The following is a 20465-nucleotide window of genomic DNA, read 5'->3' as shown; positions in this document are numbered from 1 at the left end:
GTTTATGGTGCTCCAGAAATTGGGCTTTGGCCCGATCTTTTGCAGCTGGTAGTGCCTCCTGTACGAGCAGCCTACGGTTCAGATGAGGGTAAATGGCACTGTGTCCAGGGCCTTTCCCCTTAGGAGGGGCACCAGGCAGGGTTGCCCCCTGTCCCCTCTCCTCTTTGCCCTAGATCTGGAGCCGCTGGCTCATTGGATTAGGAGGGACCAGGCGATCTGGGGCTTGGCGCTGATGGATAAGGGGGAAGCGCGTATCTCCCATACACCGATGATATTGTTCTATACCTGGAGAGGCCGTATCACTTGATAGCGCAGGTGCTGCATCTCTTTGAGGTTTTCGACAGCTACTCTGGTTATACAATCAATTGGGCAGTCAGTGATCTTCCATCTGTCGGCCCCCCCCCCCCTCAAATCCCCACCCGGTGCCCGGCTTCTGTGGTGACCGAAGGATTCAAATACTTAGTACTCTATGTCACAAGAGACAAGATGGAATTTTTACTAAAAACCTCGAGCCTCAACTGGCTCGCCTGGGGGTCGACATAAGCCATTGGCGATCCCTACCACTCTCCCTTATGGGCCGAGCGGCATTTTACAAGATGCTCGCACTGCGTAGAATCCTATACATCCTACAGAATACACCGTATCCTGTCCCCCGGGTGTATTCAGACGAATATCACATGTGGTATGGATATTTCTGTGGGATGGCGGGTCCCGAGAATCGTGCTACACAACCTTACCAGAGGTGTATATGATGGAGGCCTGGTGCTGCCTGACGTCAAACTGTATTATTGGGCCTCGCAGCTACAGTTGGTCAATGACTGGGTATTCATGGACAGTTCAGAACCTGCATACAGAGTGGACAGGATGGTCATTCCGGGGGTAAACTGCGAACCCCTTCTCTACGCCCAAAGGTCACGGATGGAGTGGCCTGCACACACTAGGGTAGTATTGCAGTGCTGGAGGGAGGCAAACAAGTTCCTAGGGTGGGCGGACACACTGACAGGTAGAACCCCTTTATGGCTTGGTGACCAGATGAGAGAGGTGACCGTGTTAACAGGTTTCTGGGGGTGGAAGTTAATTGGCATTGAATACTTGGGGGACGTCTAGAAGGGGGACGCCCCCCGCTCCTTTGACCACCTCCAGAAGGAATATAACCTTTATGACTTGCAAAGATATCAACACATATGTCTCCTCCACGCCCTACGCTCCTACATACATAGTGGTATGTCAGTCCTGGAATATTCCCCCATGGAGGATAGACACCATACTAGAGAAGCCCATATCTACCATCGACCGCAAACTCATAAATAATATGCCAGACCCTTTGATGTCGCTTAGGGTAGCATGGGCCCGAGATCTTGGCAGCCTGGACGACGAAGACTGGCAGGATGCCATACAGAGTCCGCACAAAATAGCAATCCGCTCAAGGTTTAGACTGGTGCAGTTAAAAGTTCTCCACCGTATCTACTACCCTCGCACACACCTATATGCTTGGGGCAGGCGTCATTTGGCACTTGCGCGAGGGGCTGTCAACAGGAGGGCACCTACTACCATATATTGTGGGAGTGCCCAGAGGTCAGTCCCTTCTGGATCAGAGTCACTGACACCATGTCTGTAGTAGTGGGCGACACGGTTCCGTTGGAGCCAAAGTGGCTGTTGATAATGATTAAAGGGGACTCAGACTGGTCCAGCTACGTGGAAATCTGGCTAGCACTGGCAGCAGGAGTAGCGAAATGGAACATTGCCAGGTGGTGGGGGTCACAGGCACCTCCGCAATGGGAGGAGTGGAGGCGGGATCTTCATTGGTGTCAATGGGCCAAAGAAACTATATACAGGAGTCAGGGATGCGTTAAGAAATGGAAGAAAGTCTGGGGACCTTGGTTGAAATACAGGGGGGCAGAAGAGGAATTGGGGGAGTAATAACGAGATTTGGGTATATGTAGTAAATAAGTCCAAATCCAAAGTTAGAAACAGGATCTTTACTGACATAAATCTTCATGTAACAACCTCCAGCATTACACCATTACTGGTTCAGTTTAGAACATTGACTTAACCATAGCTCCATTGCATCATGACTTGAACATTCAGTTCTAAACATCATCACAGTATCCCACTAGTGTCTTCACATGCTTTAATGTGTTATATCCAATGCTATTCCCCAACATGCTTTTCAGATATTCTCTGCTATTGTTTGGTCTTCTGAGCAATGTTAATAAAAAGAATTTTAAAAAACATAGTGCAAAAATAATCCACTCTTGAAGGTCTATTGGCCTAACATACATATTAAATGGTAGATCAATCAGGTGTCTACGTTTGTCTAAACTTGTCATAATAAATAGCTCAGACCTATGGATTCAGACGTAAAACAAGTACCATCAATCAGGTTTTATGCTTTCTTCCTTTCAGTGGACAATAGTTCGCTTCGGCAGAGGCAACTTATATGTTGTGTTTGTACAGTTACAGACTGCCTGTGATACGGCCTGTAGTGAGAATCTTTGAGATGTCCTACTCAAACTAGGAGTTCCTTTTTAACTCTTGGATATAATCACAAATTTACATGCAGATAACTGTGCCGAGGTCCAATGGGGACCAAACAGAAAGTTGACTAAAAGGATCAAGGTTACAAAAGTTGTGTCCTAGCGCCCACGCTCTTACGTCTCTACACAAAGATCTGTAAAGATTATATAATAAATTGTGAAAATAATTCTCCGGCTTTGGCTGGTTGGAAGGTACTTGCTCTTTTATTCACAGGTGACAATATGCTCATCTCAAAAACGCAAAAAGAGCTAGAGAGTTTGCTCCAAAAGTTTGCTTCATTTTGCAGTGTGCACGGTCTAGAAATACATGTACATAAGACTAAAAAAAACAGGATAAAATTGGCTTAGACTTTATGGAGATATTTAATTTACTTTTAAGCCCCTAGTAAAGTGGTATACCATATACCCAAGGCTGGTAAATTAAATGCTACTAGTAAGCCTGCAGCACTTATTGTGCCACCCACTTAAGAAACCCTTAAAACATTTCTCAGACCTGTATACAGTTTTAAACTGCTATTTGGCTTGCCAAAACAACCCCCCTTGCCAACCTTGAACTTTCCTTTTATTGCATTTAGGTCACCTCTAAGGAAGGCCGTAGGTAGCACATAGGGCAGGGTGCATTGTAATTAAATGGTTGGACATGTATTTTTAAGTTTTACATGTCCTGATAGTGAAAAAAAAAAACTAAACTCGTTTTTCACTACTGCAGGGCCTACATAGCCCATAGGATAACATAGGATTTCCTAATTATATTTAATAGGTGCTAACATTTGATTAGAAACAGGTAGGAACTTCAAGTTTGGTGTCTAAGAAACTGTAATTTGAAATCCTCTCTAATGGTAAAGTCGAATTTTAAGTGCCACTTTTAGAAAGTTACACACAAAGATGATGGATGGAATGCTGAACAATATCAAACATTTACCCCCAGTCACAGATCTGGGTTAAATCCTTCATTTTTATGCTCATCATGCTACCCCAGATTCAAGATATCCTAGCTGATATGGGGTAATACCCTGAAACCGGTCCCAGGATGCTTGTTTCTGGTCCAGGGAGGACCTGGCCTGGCAGTTCAGACTGGACTGTGCCCATGGGGAGCAGGGTCAAAACTGATTTGCACATAGCTGGGTCCAAACAGGAATGGCATGGTGAGCAAAAAAACAATACATTTAACCCAGATCTGTGACTGCGGAAGAATGTTTGATTTGTTCAGCATTTCGTCTATTATCTGTTCTTTTTGCACTTTAAGAAAGTTGGCATTTTACTGCCCGAGCTTATTTTGTGCCCGCAGCCTCTTCCTGGGTCACATGACTGGGTGTAGTTGGCAGTTGGACTTTATTCCTCCCAGACAGCCACACAATAGAGGGATTAGGTGTGCCTGGCTGGGTCATAATTGGCAGGAAGGGGAGGGGACAGAGCTGGTCACAGCACCACTTGCAAATCAATAGGCTGTGCCCTGCCTTCACACAAAGGACTTTACACTACTTCATTGTGCCTGTAGTCAGGCAGGAGCCAGGGCAGTGGAGGCTGGAAATTCGAAGCACTTCAAAGAAATTTCTCTAGAAACTTCTCATACGTCAAAGAAGACACCATGAATAAAACTTCTCTTCAGTTCACTTTTTGCACCAGTGGAAGGACACTCAGTGGACTGAATGCTGCACCTGGAAAGACTGGTCTACTGACTGAAGCCTGCCTTGAACCTCCAGAGGCCTGCCCTGCTGCTTGAGCCTGTTCCACCTTTCGAACCCACAATAGGTTTGCTTGAGAAAGAGCCTAGCTCAAGTGGCTGGATAAACAAATGATCACAGCTGGTTAAAGAGCAAGGCGTAGGATGTTAGAGGCATGCACAAACTTAGGATGCTGAAGATATATCTTCAGTCTGTGGAAGCACACAGTTTTTGACAAATCAAAAGCTGTACTCAAATGAACCAGCATGTGCAGGGAGCCTCAGTCTCTCTGTAGTACTTCAGAAAGCTCTTTTTAATTACATAAGGTCACGAGGCAGTTGCGCTGTCAAACCAGACCTAAAATATCACATTACATTCTCAGGAGAGCACCTGAAAAATTGCAACTGGTGCACCTGTCCAAATATAGTACTGGGAATGTCTGTGAATACCAAATAGGTATAAAAATACATTCAAGCAGAAGAGCAAATTTATAAACTAACATCTGCTTTTACTTTTGTGAATTGGGCCCACAGTGTTTCTGTTTAGATTGTAATACAGGGCACAGTGACCCCAAAGACGACCTCTCAATTGAAATTGTCCACTAAGGTGATTTCCAACCCCCTACCCATCTCACTCCCTACTGGAAGACTTTGAGAAACTGAGGAGAGACACCCGCTGAAATAAAACACAGTTTTTGAGATGGACACTGAGGAAAGAACAGGTTCACAGGAAATGACAGGAGAGGAGAACATGTTTTACATGTCAAAAACACATAGGGAAAGCAATTGACTCTGGTGGGTTTTTTGGCACTAAAACCCTATTACAGTATTATCACAGGAGATCATTCGTCACTGCTGCATCAATACTGGCTTGGTGCATTTATTTGGGGATAATACATAGTGCAAACCTAGTTACAAAACACTTGATTGTGCTACAAAGATGGGTCTGTGGAAAAGAAATACACAATTGGTTTCAACAGACAGTACAGAGTGGGGAGACTTAAAAAGAAGGGATCTAGCAGAAAGAGTGGATAATGGTTCCTTTCTACTAATGCCCCCCTAAATACGAGATGATAAGGAGGATCGGTATCCCCAACATGTCTCATGCCCTATCCTATTTCCCACTGTTTGCAAGTGCTTGTGTCAGCCTTCTGGAATACAGAAAAGACCTTGGATATGATCTGCTGGGACTATTAGTTATGCATGCTACTTCACATAAAGTACAAACAGCAATCCATTGGGTGGGTAAGGCTGCTCAACACATACAACCAATAGCATGTGTAAAAACCAATGACTCAATATCAGGATGGTGGACACTTGAGAAGGGTACCTATCAGGGCAGCCCACTGTTCCTGCTACTTTGTGCCCTGGTGATTGAACAACTAGCATGCAAATGATGTACTTTTCTTTCAAGAAGTAATATACAGATTGCCACCTCCTAGAGGTACTTAGTTTGGGTGCATGCCTTGCTTTAAAGCCAGTTGGGACTAGTACTCCATCCATTTGGTTCACTGTGCCCCTGGATCTCTTTGCATAAAACTGACACAGTCACAGGGACAGCCTTTTGTCTTTATCTGTCCAAGAGTTGTATGCATCTCTACCAAAAATCCGTATTTAAAAAAATTAACAATATGAATGGAGTAATAGAAGTGAATATTTAGTCGCTGCAGCACTGGACTCCAGTGGAAACAAATGACGTGGCGGAGCAACATTGGGGCTACATAAGTTTCACAGGCATCGGGTGATAATCAAACTTCAGGAAGGCCACATATCCTTCAGTATTGGGCCTGGGCAAAGTATAGGCAGCAGTAGATGCATAAAAAACTGCAGGGGACACTTGTCCCACATTCCAGCAAACCCCACCACTGACCAGCAAACTCTCTGCGCTGATGGCTCTTAGAGCATTAGAGTAATAAGAACACAATACCCTGGCCTTAGAGGTGGCCTACAGAAAACAACATTCCCAGTTATAGACAGATGGGATGCCAATTGCAGAGAGAACTTTTTTAAAGAACTAGGATAAGGCACCACATAATATTTAGAAATCACCCAGTAATGGTAGGGTTTTCCTTACCCAGTACGGTAGACAACATCACACATACACTAAGGCCAACACCGATAGATACCAGATTAATACTCTCAAAGTACAAACCGTCTGTGAAAGGTGACGCGGCAAGCATGCTTGTTGGCCATTTTTCCCTTCAAGACCAAGAATACGATGAGGAGTAACCTCACTTTGTCATTGGACAAAAGGAAGATAGCGTTGAACTGGTTGTGTCATGAAGCTCCCAAAATAGAATACTGGATATGCACATTGTGGGATGAGCAACAACAGAGGAATGCACCTTAGAATGACACAAAATAATGTAAAACAAATGAATGGTCTAGTAATTTGGCAATATTATATGCAAAAGCTGCTGTACCGATGGGCAGACTGCCTCCTTACAGTCTGCCAGATAAGCCAGTGCACCTATTGTTGGCCCTAAAGCCCTCTGGACCTTAGACACAGGTGGGGCACCGATGCGTTGAACAACTGGACCCCGACTATATGTTATATTGTGATGAGTGCCCCTACAGAATACCTCACTGATCCAGCATTTCCATTCTGGGGGGAACTCAGTGTTCTGTTGACCTATGGAACCTGCCTTGCCTAAGAGTTTATAAGCAAGCGCCATCTGACACTCCAGACATGCTTGGCTGAACTATTTTGTCTATTTTATGTGAAACCCATAAATTCTCCTGACACACTTACTCCTGTCCTGGCCAGAAATATATTTGCTTACATTACTTGGACCCACAAAAAACTAATTAAAACCTCCCTTTATTCCAGGCATGCGAATAAGAAAATTGCATCACATTGGCAGACATTCTAAATTCTCAGATACCATTTGCGAGGCTCAATGTCCACAATTTGTAATTGTGTAACTTGGAAATGCGATTTCACAATCATATTTCACTGTACGTACTTAAGCTTGAATTTAGGTGCGCAAATAATGTTAGAAACTGGGCTGAGTCGTCAATTTATATGCGCAATATATCGATGTGTAATGCGTACATGTATAATAATTCATCCATTTGTAAAACCGAACAAGTGAATGCATGTAGCTAAATGTTTATTTTAAGTAATACAAAATGAGACATGATTATTTGTATTTCTGATTCAAGAGCACTTTAGGCAATCTTTGGAATACGCGAAAAATAAAATAAATGAACTGGCTACGAAACAAATGGAAGAGAAGAAAGAACTTGCTACAGAGGTATAGTATCTTAAATTTTAACAGTATATTTCTGTAACTTACTCATAAATGTATATTATTGAATGTGCTTCAAAGGTAGCAACTCGTCGCGTGAATTTGATGTCAACAATGCATGTTACACCCATCTACTTCCACATTTGTACTTCAAATGCCAAGTGGTTTGTAAATGTCACCGAAATCCAGAGATAGAAATAAAAGGACATATTATAACTGCTGTTCATTATGTATTTTTATCTTACATGTTTATTTTGGTGCACTTTGCATGAAAAGAGTTTTTTTGTTTTCAAACAGTTTATTGAGAACTGTAAGTGAAAAACTGGAATACACTGTTTGATTGTCTATGATAAAATGAAAATAAAAGTATTTACTTAAGTAGTTAAGAAGATATGGGTTTTTTGTGGGAAAAACGTGCCTTCTTTTGTCAAAAAGTACATTCTGTATGCAGAAAATTGGGAGATTTTTTTAAGCCACCGCCAGCGCAGTGCAACTAACAATAGGCCTTGAGACAGAAAAAACAGCTGAAGAAAATTACACTGAACTTGGCATGTAAGCAGAGCTTTACTCTAGTAAACAATTTACTTGGGTTTGTGTTAATCTGTTCAGTATTTCTCGAGAAATTAACATTTGAAAAACAATTCCGGACTGGGCATGAAGAGGTTACATTTTAGAGATAAATGGGTGGTTACTCTATAAATATATATACATTCTAGGGCGCAGCTGAGTTAGCTAGTGTTGTCACTGGGTAAGACAGTCCAGAATATTGTTTGAAGACAATGGCCATGTAAAAGTAAAACAGCACTCTTGAAGCAGTAATTTTCAATGCAGCGAATGACAGAGAACAACAGTTAAAAGGTTCTCTGATGTGTTTTGTCCAATGTCATGATCAGTGATAAGTGTCCAGTGCTTAATTTGTAAAAGAATAATTGCTGGGGATCTTATCGGGAGGCCACTGCAGCTGCCAGTGACAGTACAGATACAGCTACTAACCATCACACTCTCACAAGTGTGACACTTCATACATTTCTAGGCCCCCAGAGCTATAAGAATGGCTTGGGAGGCAGGTATTAGTCACTGTGAATGTATATTGAACTAATAAACAACTGTTGTTGTGCTCATACCTAAATTAGCCAGACCGCGCCACCATGCGGCAGACTTTCATAAGCTCCAGTGCTGTCAATTAGGTGCTGAATTAAGCATTGTAAGAGTCCTATCTATCTATGGTGCAGTAGTGTTCTATATACCCAGGAATTAAAGGGCTGCATCACATGCATTGTGGCGGTGGTGATCCCATATTTGAAAAGTCTCATTTTCATGTCTTACATTAAAAGTGTTTGTACTACAGTGAATGTTTTGCCCTCTGGAGGGTATATAACAGTTTAGCTTTCATTACATTTTTGAATCGGAGGGGATTGTTACTTGAATCCATACCATTGACATTACCAGATAAAACATATCCTTGGTTAAATTTCTTCTCTTTATTCCCTCCCTTTAGCAGGGTTTATAATTTACCCAAATGACAGGTTGTCGCTCAGGTGTCCTTTAGAAATCTGTCAATTCTCATTTTTCTTTTCTCTCGCTTGAAGCAATGATTTTACTGCAGATTTGCTTACATTGATTGTACACTCTTTATTTTTGCTTAAGCCTTTATATTACTCCCTTAAATACACATGCAGTTCTTCATCGCGGAGTCAAAAGGATTGTATCATAACAATTCTAGTAATATAGTTTGTCTCTAGTTGCTTACTCTTTTTGTCCTATCAACACTTCTATCAATTTTTTTAATTTAATCAGTAGTAACGTATTGTAAAATCTTCACGTCATTGTCTTGCCGTTTGTCTTAATGTTTTGCTATGGTACATGGGAAGTCCTTTTTTATCAAATCTCAAGGATCCTTTCCTTCAAGCTACACAGTGTGTTTCATGCATATTTTAAACTGCATGGGAATTCAAGGAGTTGATATGTTGTTGTTTTTCCATTTTGCATGCTTTGCAATGATTGCAAATGTAAAAACCATTCACTTGTTTCCTGAGCCAAGAATCATTATCATTGGCTTTCTTAGAATGCATGTGTATCAAAATATCCTTTAATAACTTGCATCTTCTGAAAGTAAGGGTTGGTATCAGCACTTGTTATGGTTTTATGTCCTGATTATCCTTTATGAGATATCAAAGGTTCTCCAAAAGGTTACGTATTTCTGTTACTTGTTGTTGAAAAATGGCCCTCTCTGAAGGGTCACCTCAAACATTTTGCCTTCCTCCTCCTCTTTTTGTGAACTTGTTTTTGCTGGCCTTAGAACTCTGAGCACTTTACCACTGCTAATCAATGTTAAAGTGCAAGTGCTCTTTCCTCGAAACATGGTAACATTGGCTCATAACCAATTGGCATATTTAATTTACTTATAAGTCCCTAGTAACGTGCACTACATGTGCACAGGGCCTGTAAATTAAATGCTACTAGGGGGCCTGAGGCACTCATTGTGCCACCCACTTATGTAGCCCTATAACCATGGCTCAGCCCTGCCATTGTAGAGCCTGTATTTGCAGTTACACTGCCATTTCGACATGGCAAGATAAACCTGTGATAAAGTTTGGAGCCAAGACAACTAAGAGGAGTGAACAGACAAAAGAGCATAATACCACATGGAAGGCGGTTGGTTCATTATAGAGAGTCGTTTTTGTTTATTGTAAACCATCAGAAAAACAACTTTGTTTGCTGAAGATCATTCGAGTTTTTAAGAACATTGGCTCTAAAATATCCCTCATTACGCGATTATTGATATGTAAAATACTGATTTGTAAAAGCATGTAATGTTGTTGAACAAAAGAATGTGAACTTTATGGAACATGCATCAGAATATTAACGGGAGGAATACATTGGCTGATGAGATATGTATTTCTTTTGCAGTGGTTGGTTAGATTAAGGGGTAGTTAAAGTCACAGAATAGGTTGGAATGCACGTAGGAGTGAGGGGTTGTGTTTGGGGATATGTTCGGAAGTGTCACGTGGGAATTGGTGGTTGAGCACTTTTGACCATGGAGGCAAGGAAAGCAGGTGAGGCTACTTCACTACCAAATTGCACAAAATGAAGATTTTGAAGGTACACATTAAGGCTTGTGTTTGCTTATTAGGAATGAGTAAGGTGTGGGTGTTAATTTGGAACCTATTTAGTGTGATTCAGACACACGTGATTTTATGTAGGATGTATTGGAGGGTGCATGTAGATAGATATGCTGGGGATAGAGTGATATATTTGGTACAGTTTCAAGGCAATATTATTTTGGCGCGGGACAAGGGGGACAAATGTTGGCAAAGTAGGAGGTCATTTAAAATGTATGAATTGAATTTTCTGCATAATAGGGTGAGAGAAGTATAGTTTGCATTGCATATCTAATATAGTAAAATAATTAATGGTGGTTATTAACTTTGCAGTTATCCCGACGAAGGGCTGGTGTGCCCAAAAGGCATTGGGTCTGTGCAAATAATAATGTCAAGGATGAATTATGTATTCTCATGTGCAATAGAAAAAGGCCTGGATAGGCATATCTTTCGCATTTCAAGCTTTGGGAAAGCATGAAGCCTTGTATGTGGATGGAGAAAGTTAAGAATAAACATTTGACAAAATATGGAATAAAATTGATTAAAATTAACTATCATATTAACCTAAATAGGATGTGCCTTGTCCCTACACAAAGGGCTGCATACCCCCCCTGTAGTGAGTCTGGAGCAATGGCAGGAAGGGAGGACCTCTGTGCACTTCAAAGACTTCCCCCACTTTAAAGGTACAACTGATTAGAAGTACTGTACCTCTGACACCACCACTACAGTATACTTCTGGATCTATGACCACTTATCAAGGAAGAAGAACGTCTATGCTGCTGAAAGGACTGCCACTCTGCTAGACTGCTGCTTTGCTAGACTCCTGTCTTGCTGTATTGCCTTCCTGTCTGCTGTTCCCATGCCTGGGTGAAAAGGTCGGGATCTGCACTACTCGAATCCAGAGTGACTCCAAGGGCTTGCCTTCTGATTAAAGTCTCGGGACATAGAAGACTCCCATTTTACCTGCATCTACAACTAGACTCTGCGATCTGTGAGTCTGCCCTGCCAAGTGGTCTCACTCCAGCCCTGAACCCTTGGAACTGAGGTTCTCCAAGCCAACCCTCGCATCCTCATCGGAACTGGCACATCTTCACTTTTGCAAGGCTTGGAGCCGGCACATCTTCACCTTTGAATGAATCAGAACTGGCGCATCCTTGTTGCATGGAGCGGACCCGGTGCATCGCCTTATGAACAAGCGCATTGCCCTCGGAACCAACACATCCTCTGCTGCAGGAGCAGTAGCAGCACATCACATTCAGAACCGGTGCATCGCACTTGGAATTGATGCATCGCTGCCGTTGCATGGAGAAAATCGTTGCATCTCATTCGCTGTGTGGCTTGACACCGACGCATCACTTCTGCTGTACCTCGCCTCTTTATCGACAATGACGCAGTCGAGATCAAGGTACTTTGTTCAGCTGCCCAACTCGGTCCCTGTATCTGTCCCGCACTCCATCGTTGTCGGCCTGAACTTTTGACTTTCCCCCTGTCAAGCGTGACCAGATATCCCAAATAGGCGCTTAATGCTTCTAAGCACTTTTTTACAATTTATTCTTTAAAAATTATTTCTCAACTTCTACTTATTGGACTTTTTTGTCATTTTGGCCTTGTTTTATTTATTAAATTAGGTTCTATTTGTCTAACCTGGTGTGGATTCATTTTGTGTGCTGTTTTCACTGTTTTACTGTTTGAAGTGTTACACAAATACTTTACACATTGCCTTTGAAGTTAAGCTTGACTGCTCTGTACCAAGCTACCAGAGGGTGAGAAAAGAAAAATTTAGGGGGTGTTGTGGCTTACACTGACTAGGATTGTGGTTCCTGCTTGGACAGGATGCATACGTTCTGCAAACAGAAAAACCATTTCTAACACTTGTTTTGTATAAATAAGCATTATCCTTATTTTGTTGTCATCTAATTTCTATTGTTTTTTGTGTAACTTGAGCTAACTGCTGTCCTTCATCTGTTCCTTTTCTCTTCCTCTGCGGACAACATTCTTGGACTAACCTCTTGCTAGAAATAGGGTTGTTATCATGCCAGCTTGCTTTATAAACTCTGTTTATGTTGAACAGTTTCTTCTTAATTTTATTTTTTGTAAACACATTTTATTGGGGTTTTACAGATCATGCATCTCGTTTACAGTAGTATATTTGCACTTAAGAAATCTCTCTAAATCTATGTTGATGCAGTTTCATAAGAACTGTTTCTTCGTAGACCTAGAAATTCTCCTTACAGGATTTTGTTTTTTGTCTGTTTGGATGATAACTTTGTACTTTCAGCACACTCTTAGTTGCAGTTTTCTGCTTGTACTGCATAGTTTGGATTTTTTCATCTATATAAACCAGTGTGTCCAGGAAATGTATTAATTCTTTGCCAATCTCAAATGTTAATATGCAATTGATTTCCTTATTGTTATATTCTTCCAAGTCCAAATGGAATTCTTCTCGTGCGCCTTCCCACTTGATTAGGTCCTTCATAACTACACAGTATATTAGTATATTAATAAAAGTGCTCAAAAGTAAAGAAGTTTCTCATTGTACAAGAACATTCTCTAAATATTCACATTTTAGAGTTTTTGAAGCCAATTCACAAAGGCATTTAAGAATATGTTAAACACTTCTACAGGAGTGCTACTTGACATACTCATAAATGCCTATGTGAATTGCACCCTATATCTGCATAAAACGATTTATTGACCGTAACAATTTGTTCATTATTGGTATTTGAATTTCCCTATATTGCTGATGCTCCTTGATAGGTTTCAGTTTTTTGGTATTTAATAGCATTTTCAAACCTGTTTAGTGCTGTGTCTCGCTTACGAGCACCTATACTTGAATTTTTAAAACAGCCATGCATTAAACCACTCTCTTCCTTCATTAAATAAAGTTGTAGAAGGTGCACTTGTCACTGACAGTAATGGAGTTGATCCATTAAGTTCCCACACTTGACTTATAATAATACACCGTTTAAAAACTGCCCATGCCCCCGCTGCCTCTTTCTGGTAACTAAGCCTGTTGCCCTTTTCTGTGCACCTGTTCATTTGTGGCATATGCATTGATGTCCTATCTGGCACCCATAAAGGAGATTAGTAAAGATTTATTATGTCCTGGAAATGGTACTTCAGTTAAGCAGTCATCATTTTTCTGTCCAGTAAAAACAAAAAGGTTTCCAAAGATATGAACCAGAAGTCAAATATCCTAGATGGCATCTTGTTTAAAATGTGACTTCTAGCTTTGGAACCTTAGACGTAACCTTAGACGTAGTCTTAACTTGCTATCATCCAGGCTTATTCCCAATTGAAGCCTACCTCTGTGTGCTACTGCGTCTAGGAGTCGCCCACGACGATTGTGTTGTTATCATTTTATTTTTCCTTTTTGAACTGCTCACAGAGCAGTGGGACGACGCTCCTCCGCCTTAGTGGAGGAGCCGCCGCTGATAAAAACACCTTAGAGTTGTCATGCATGCACTATATATTTTAGCTACTGCAAATCATAGGTGTGAATGAGGATTATTACGTGCATTGGTCCCTCAGAATGTTTCACACAATAATTCCTCATTTCTCTTGGGAATGTCAGGGATCAGTTCAGAATGGGCCCTAGTTTGTTGACATACCTTACCACAGAAATGTTGTCCATCTTTAAGAGAACACAACATTTGACCTGATCTCTTGCAAAACTCTTCACCGCAAAAGAACCTGCCAACAACTCCAGATAGGTGATATGCATTTTCCTCTCTTGACCTGTCCACTTTCCTCCAGTAGTCAATTAGCCACACCTGGTTCCCCAACCTAGAAGGCTGGCATCCGATTCTATAATCATGTCTGGGTTCGGACCAAAGATTGCCCTCCCATTCCATGCCTCGAGATTTTCTAGCCATCATGCCAGCTCCTCCTGAGTCTTTGCATCTATCTGAACTCTCTGGGAATAGATCGCCCCTCTGTTGAGATACAAGGTCCTCAACCTCTGAAGGGCTCGATAGTGTAAAGGAGCCGGAAAAACTGCTTGAATCGAAGCTGGAAGTCCAATAACTCTTGCTACCTGCCTCAATGGAACCCACTCGCTCAAAAGAACCTTTCGCACCTCCCTGCGAGTTTTCCTGACCTTCTCCATCGGTACGCACTTCACCTCTTAAAATTAGTTAATCTAATTAAGCTTTAAAGCTTTGCGCTCGACACGCAGAGCGCTCAAAACGCACCTAATATCGCTGAGGAACCGTCAGCGCAGAGCAACGGTCAGGCACGTGTCCCGAGGCATAAATCAGCCCAATTAACTACTGTCTGAAGGGTTTGAGATCCATAATATCTTATTTAAAAATATCTCTGAGGCAGTAATATCCTAATCTTCTAGACACGTTGTTCGCCCGAAACCCACTAATTATCTAGAGGAGGTACGAGCGCAGAGCAACGGTCACGCTCTCGTCCCGAGGCATTAGACTGCCCAGATTTCAAGATTCAGACACATAAAACCAGTTTAATAAAAGGAACATTACAGACACAATAAAGTAAATCAGATACATGTAAGGTCTAAATATGATATAATTTCTTAAAATATCTTAAAAGATGAATCTCAAATACATTTAATTTTCAATCTTTTCACTCTCAAACACATTAAAAAACAGAATCCTATCACATTCACAAGATATTCCAATCATCTATAGAAATATAAAGTAAGCGCAAAAAAGGGAGAACTTATCTCAGCTGTGAGCAGCAACGAAGAAGGAAGATGGTTGCTGCTCACTGGATTATATGGACATTGGACTGTTGTATGTTATGTTCTAAGTTCTTTTACATTGTTTGCTGTTGCTGTTGTGAGTGGCAAATAAAAGAAGTATGCATAATATTGGCCTCCGTGCCTTGCCATAAAAGTATCCTTGTTACTATATTTGGAGTGCCCATTGACAGCCTTGAGTTTGCCCTTATTACTACTGGTTGTAGCCATGTAACTTATTGACTCCGACACTCTTATTTTACCACGTTTTTAGTGGACTCTGGGGGGGCATATTTACAATAGAGTGGCAGAGCATGGCATTAAGCTAAAAATGCAGGGATGTGCCACATTTACAATATACGGCACACCCCTGCATTTTCCCTAGCGCTAATGCTAAATTCAGCTGCCTAGCACCAATGTGGGCTCCCTTGCACCATAGTGCAAGGGTGTCTGTATTGAGGAAATTATTGTTATGTGAAGGAAGGAAGGTGTTAAGTGGCTTAACGCCACCTGGTAAATAAGGCGAAGGGTTTATGGCCACAGGAACGTCACAAAAAGTGACGTGCCTGTGGCGATAAGCCGTTGTAATTATGCCCTCTGTGTTTTTGAATACACATTGTGTGCTATGGTGTGCATATGAAGCAAACACAAGGAGATGATGGACGTAGCGCTGAAACTTTTCAGACACTCACCCCCAGTCACAGATCTGGGTAGAATCCATCATCGTTCTTTTGCTCACTTCGCCACCCCAGTTCAGACACAGCTATATGCAAATCAGTCTTGACCCTGTGCCTCATGGGAACAGTCCAGACTGAACTGCCAAGCCATGTCTTCCCAGGACCGGAAACAAGCATTCTGGGACCGATTTCGGTCTAACAGCCCTCATCAGCCAGGCTAGCTTGAATCCAGTGGCAAAGTTAGCAAGGGACCCACGTCTGGGCATACCCTGCCAACTTAGGGCGAACAAAGCAAACACAAGAAGATGATCGACGGAGCGCCTAAACTTTTCAGACACTCACCCCCGGTCACAGATCTGGGTTAAATCCATCACAGATAATTAAAAATGCATCTTGTATGAATCTTGACCTCAAGAATTCCTAGAATTCCATCCGTCGTAGAAAACCCATGTAAAGTGAGAACAAATAAACACTGTTGTGTCTTGTACTCTATTTGTATATGCAATGTAATGCACATAATGTTTATGGTACTCAATTGTCATTAAGGAATTAATTGTGCATTGTGTCTCCTTAGAATGCCATAAAGCACATTGATAAATTCAGTCGAAAAGAGATCAAAGAGAACAGCTGGCTCAAAGATGAGGTAAAATGATTGACTTTGCTTTTTTAAACGGAAAGGACAAAATGAAAGCTTGGTGGTACTTTTGATTGTTTTGAGGTAATGAATATTCTACAAGAAGTTTTTGAGATTTTTTAACTGCTCGAATTCCAGCACTAAAAAGGTAAACATTATTTGCTGTCAGAAAGTGCAGTTGTGCTGAGGGATAGGTGGGGATGAAAGTGTTATACAACTTCACCGCACTAAGGCCCTGATTATTGACTATGGGATTTAATCAGTTTTGGGTGCAAATTCCTTTTTACACCCGAAATGGGATTCAAGGTCTGGCACCTTTTGCCCATGAGCACACTGTCCATCCAGTTCTTTTATTGAGTTTAGTGAAGCTATATCATGAAATTAGGTTATTCATTTACGTCTTACTCAACAGATGTTCAGCTTTACATCGTATTTAATATCATACAATAACAGACTTAACATTGCAAACTTATCCAACTAACCAGTTTGCATTCTCCCCTCCTTTCAGGTCCTAAAGTCCAAAGGCATTTAGTTGTTTTTGTGTTTTGTAACTTATATTTGACATGCAAGTGTGTAAATAGTACTTGGCGTGTACCAAGAGAACAGACCATAAAAGAAGCTTTAATTCATTCAGGAAAACAATATTACGTTCCCTATACAAAACAAACATAGGGACATATTCACAGAACTAATCTGAGACAAAAATCTAAACTAACTACTTTTGGTATTCTACAGAAGGCACTTGCGATTTTTGGTATTCACAGAATGCAATTACGACTCCTAACTTTACGTCCGCACTCAGGCCAGAATTTCCGCACTCGGACCGTACTCTCCGCACCTGGACCATACTCTCCGGCTAGGGCCGTACTCTCCGGCTTAAGCCATAATCATTGTCTGGGGTCAGATAAAGTGTAATCAATTAGCGGGATTGCAATTTTTACAAAAAGGAACATTAGGAATGTGTGATAAATGGTAGAGGAGGTCATGAAAAACAGTTTGGGCAGGGAAAAGGGTACAGCCAGACACTATATCATAACCCAGAAAGGGTTTCTGCTTTGCATCATGGTACATGCAGTGCACAATTTGTGCTCCCCTCAGTGTTGACTACACAGCATGAGTGTATGGGTACTGCCTGAGTGAATGGATGAGTGCATGAATAGTGCCCGAGTGGAAGGTTTGGTGGAAGGGTAATGCCCAGTTCATTTGATGGGTGGAAGCATTAGTGCAAGAGTAATGCCTGGGTCATTGGATGAGTGCGTGGGTAGTGCCTGAGTGAATGGATGAGTACATGGGTACTGCCTAAGTGAATGCTAGAGTACAAGAGTAGTGCCTGTCTGATTCCATGAGTGCATGGGTAGTACCTCAGGGATTGGATGAGTGTATGGGTAATGCCTGACTGGAAGAATGGGTGCAAGGTAAATGCATGGGTCATTGGATAAGTGCATGGTTAGCGGCTCAGTGAATGGTTGAGTGGAAGAATAATGCCTGAGTGATTGCATAGGTACAAGGGCAGTACCTGGGTGATTGCATATGTGCAGGGGTAGTGTCTCGGTGACTGCATGAGTGCATAGGTTTTGCCTCTGTGAATTGAAAAATTCAAGGATAATGCCTGCGTTATCCTATCAGTGCCAAAGTTGTGCTACAGAGATTAGATGACAGCATGGATAGTATTTGTGTGAAAGGATCACTAGCTGGCTGATGACATCAGCAACATAATGAAAGTTGTTAAATAGTGTAAAGGATCAACATTATTTTTAATAGAAATAAATAACATAACAGTGTTGACTGCACAGACAACAATGAGGGGAGCGCAAATTGTGCACTGCATGTACCATGATGCAAAGGAGAAAACTTTTCTGGGTTATGATGTAGTGTCTGGCTGTACCCTTTTCCCTGCCCAAACTGTTTTTCATGACCTCCTCTGCCATTTATCACACATTCCTAATGTTCCTTTTTGTAAAAATTACAATCCGGCCCCAGTCGGAGATTACGGCTTAAGCCGGAGAGTACGGTCTGGGTGCGAAGAGTATGCTACGGGTGCAGAGAGTACGCTCCGGGTGGGGAAATTCCACCCCGAGTGCGGACTTAAAGTTAGGCGTCGTAAGTGCATTCTGTGAATACCAAAAATTCTAAGTGCCTTCTGTAAATACCAAAAGTAGTATGTTTAGGATTTTGTCTCAGATTAGTTCTGTGAATCGGCCCGATAGAAAGCATATATCCTCAGACTAGACAAAGCTATACCGTGCTCTACGTAGCTCTGTTTAACCACTCACTTATTGCAAATATTGCAACAGGAGTTAAGGGTACAATGGGCGCACACTAAGAACTTTAAAATACATTTCTCAAAGATACTAATATACATCACTAAAGGTGTTTTTGCAACAAAAAAAAAAAAAATATTGCTATAAAAATACTTACCTAATTCTAAATGTTCATCAGTTCAAAGCTCAGCACTGTCCTCTAACCACTCAACAACTTCTGTGACATTTGCTTGATCCCATGTAGTTGTCCCCTTCAATCAAGGGGCAAACTAGCCCCCTATTGGTCTTTGCCTCCATTTATTTCTTAAAAACTCTATTGCTGGACTATGGACTAGCCAGCAACAACACTGACCACTGCAACAACACTACCGTCTCCACTGCACAGGCTGACAGAGGTTCGCGCAACGCATGTAACAAGATTTGTTGACTTGTTACCACTTGACTAGCCTGACTTTAGTGTCATAGTTGTAACGATTTTTATCAGCACAAACTATACTTTGCCATAATGAATAGAAGTTATTGATGAACTAATCTACCTTGTAATGAGGAACTACAAAAACATCACCACATGTTGGAGGAGCTTCCAGCTATTAAATTCTCCTATGGTTAAAAAGTTTGTAATAATATCTAACTCCAACTATTTTGTTTTACCTTTAAACAATTGACTACTATGAATCTCATTTAAATAATTCCTACTTTGTTGCTCCATCAAGAATCTGAACTATGTGGGCCAGCCTCCAACTCTCAAATCAAAACAGATTTTTATCTTTTCTTCGATCATATTGACTTAGATTCACTCTTCTTAGCAATTACAGACCCTCATGCAACAGGCAGGCACACCTTTACTGGAAGGTGGGGTACTGGAGGGTTCGCGTAGGGAGAATATGTCAATAATTATTCCCACCGAAAAAGAACTCTACAATGCAGGTCATAAGCTCATCCCCTTAACTGTTGTTCCTTCCACCTGATTATCTAGTTCTCCAGGCCGAAATTAGAAAAACACTCTACCCACCCTTCTTACTGATCTCTAGGCATCAATCTCAACATCCTGCATATTCCAAACTTTCACCACCTCCAGAGAGGAGTGGCCAGCATCCACCCTAAAAAAATATATGTGCCCTCACTTCTTTGAGCCAGACAGGATACCACACGTCTTGCACCAGTTCCTTAATGATTTCCAAAATATCCCTTCTTTTCTCTTAGGACTATTGACTGGGAGCCAAGAAAATACACACCTGAGAGTTCTGGATTTCTTCATTGCTGCACTGATGACTGTTTCCCTGTCACTAGACCCACTTTCTGAAATAAACATTCCCTCCTTTTTGGAAGTCCTTGCAGTGCCTCGTGGAGGGAGTCTGAAGACCTACTCACCATCACCATGTCAAAGTCCTCTCCAGACTTCACTTGATTTTGTTAAAAATTCCAAACATATGTGAGTAGATCCTCCCCTCCCCCAGATGCAGGCAATCCCAGAATCTGGATATCAGAGGAGCAACCCCAGTTCTCCAACCTTTTAACTTTACTCTCAAGCTGGAGAATGCCATTTACTGCACCTTTGCAGAACTCTACAAAGTCTTGGAATTCCACTTGAAGGCCTTCGATCTCCGATTCGGTAGTCCTTAGTTTCTCTAGAGTC

General features: G+C 41.6%; 1 protein-coding gene across 2 annotated transcripts in view; it reads left to right on the top strand.

The window, feature by feature from the left end:
- Positions 1 to 20465, top strand: part of CCDC83 (coiled-coil domain containing 83) — a 112862-nt gene that overhangs the window by 67302 nt on the left and 25095 nt on the right. For both annotated transcript variants that reach the window (XM_085620554.1, XM_085620555.1), the window contains exons 6-7: positions 7366 to 7457; positions 16509 to 16577. In XM_085620554.1, the coding sequence (XP_085476680.1) occupies positions 7366 to 7457; positions 16509 to 16577 (161 nt within the window). The remainder of the gene's footprint in view (positions 1 to 7365; positions 7458 to 16508; positions 16578 to 20465) is intronic.

Source organism: Triturus cristatus, chromosome 8 (assembly GCF_964204655.1).
Source record: "Triturus cristatus chromosome 8, aTriCri1.1, whole genome shotgun sequence".
Taxonomy (NCBI): Eukaryota; Metazoa; Chordata; class Amphibia; order Caudata; family Salamandridae; genus Triturus; species Triturus cristatus.
Note: the sequence above shows the minus strand (reverse complement) of the source record. Positions and strands in the feature narration are given on the sequence as shown.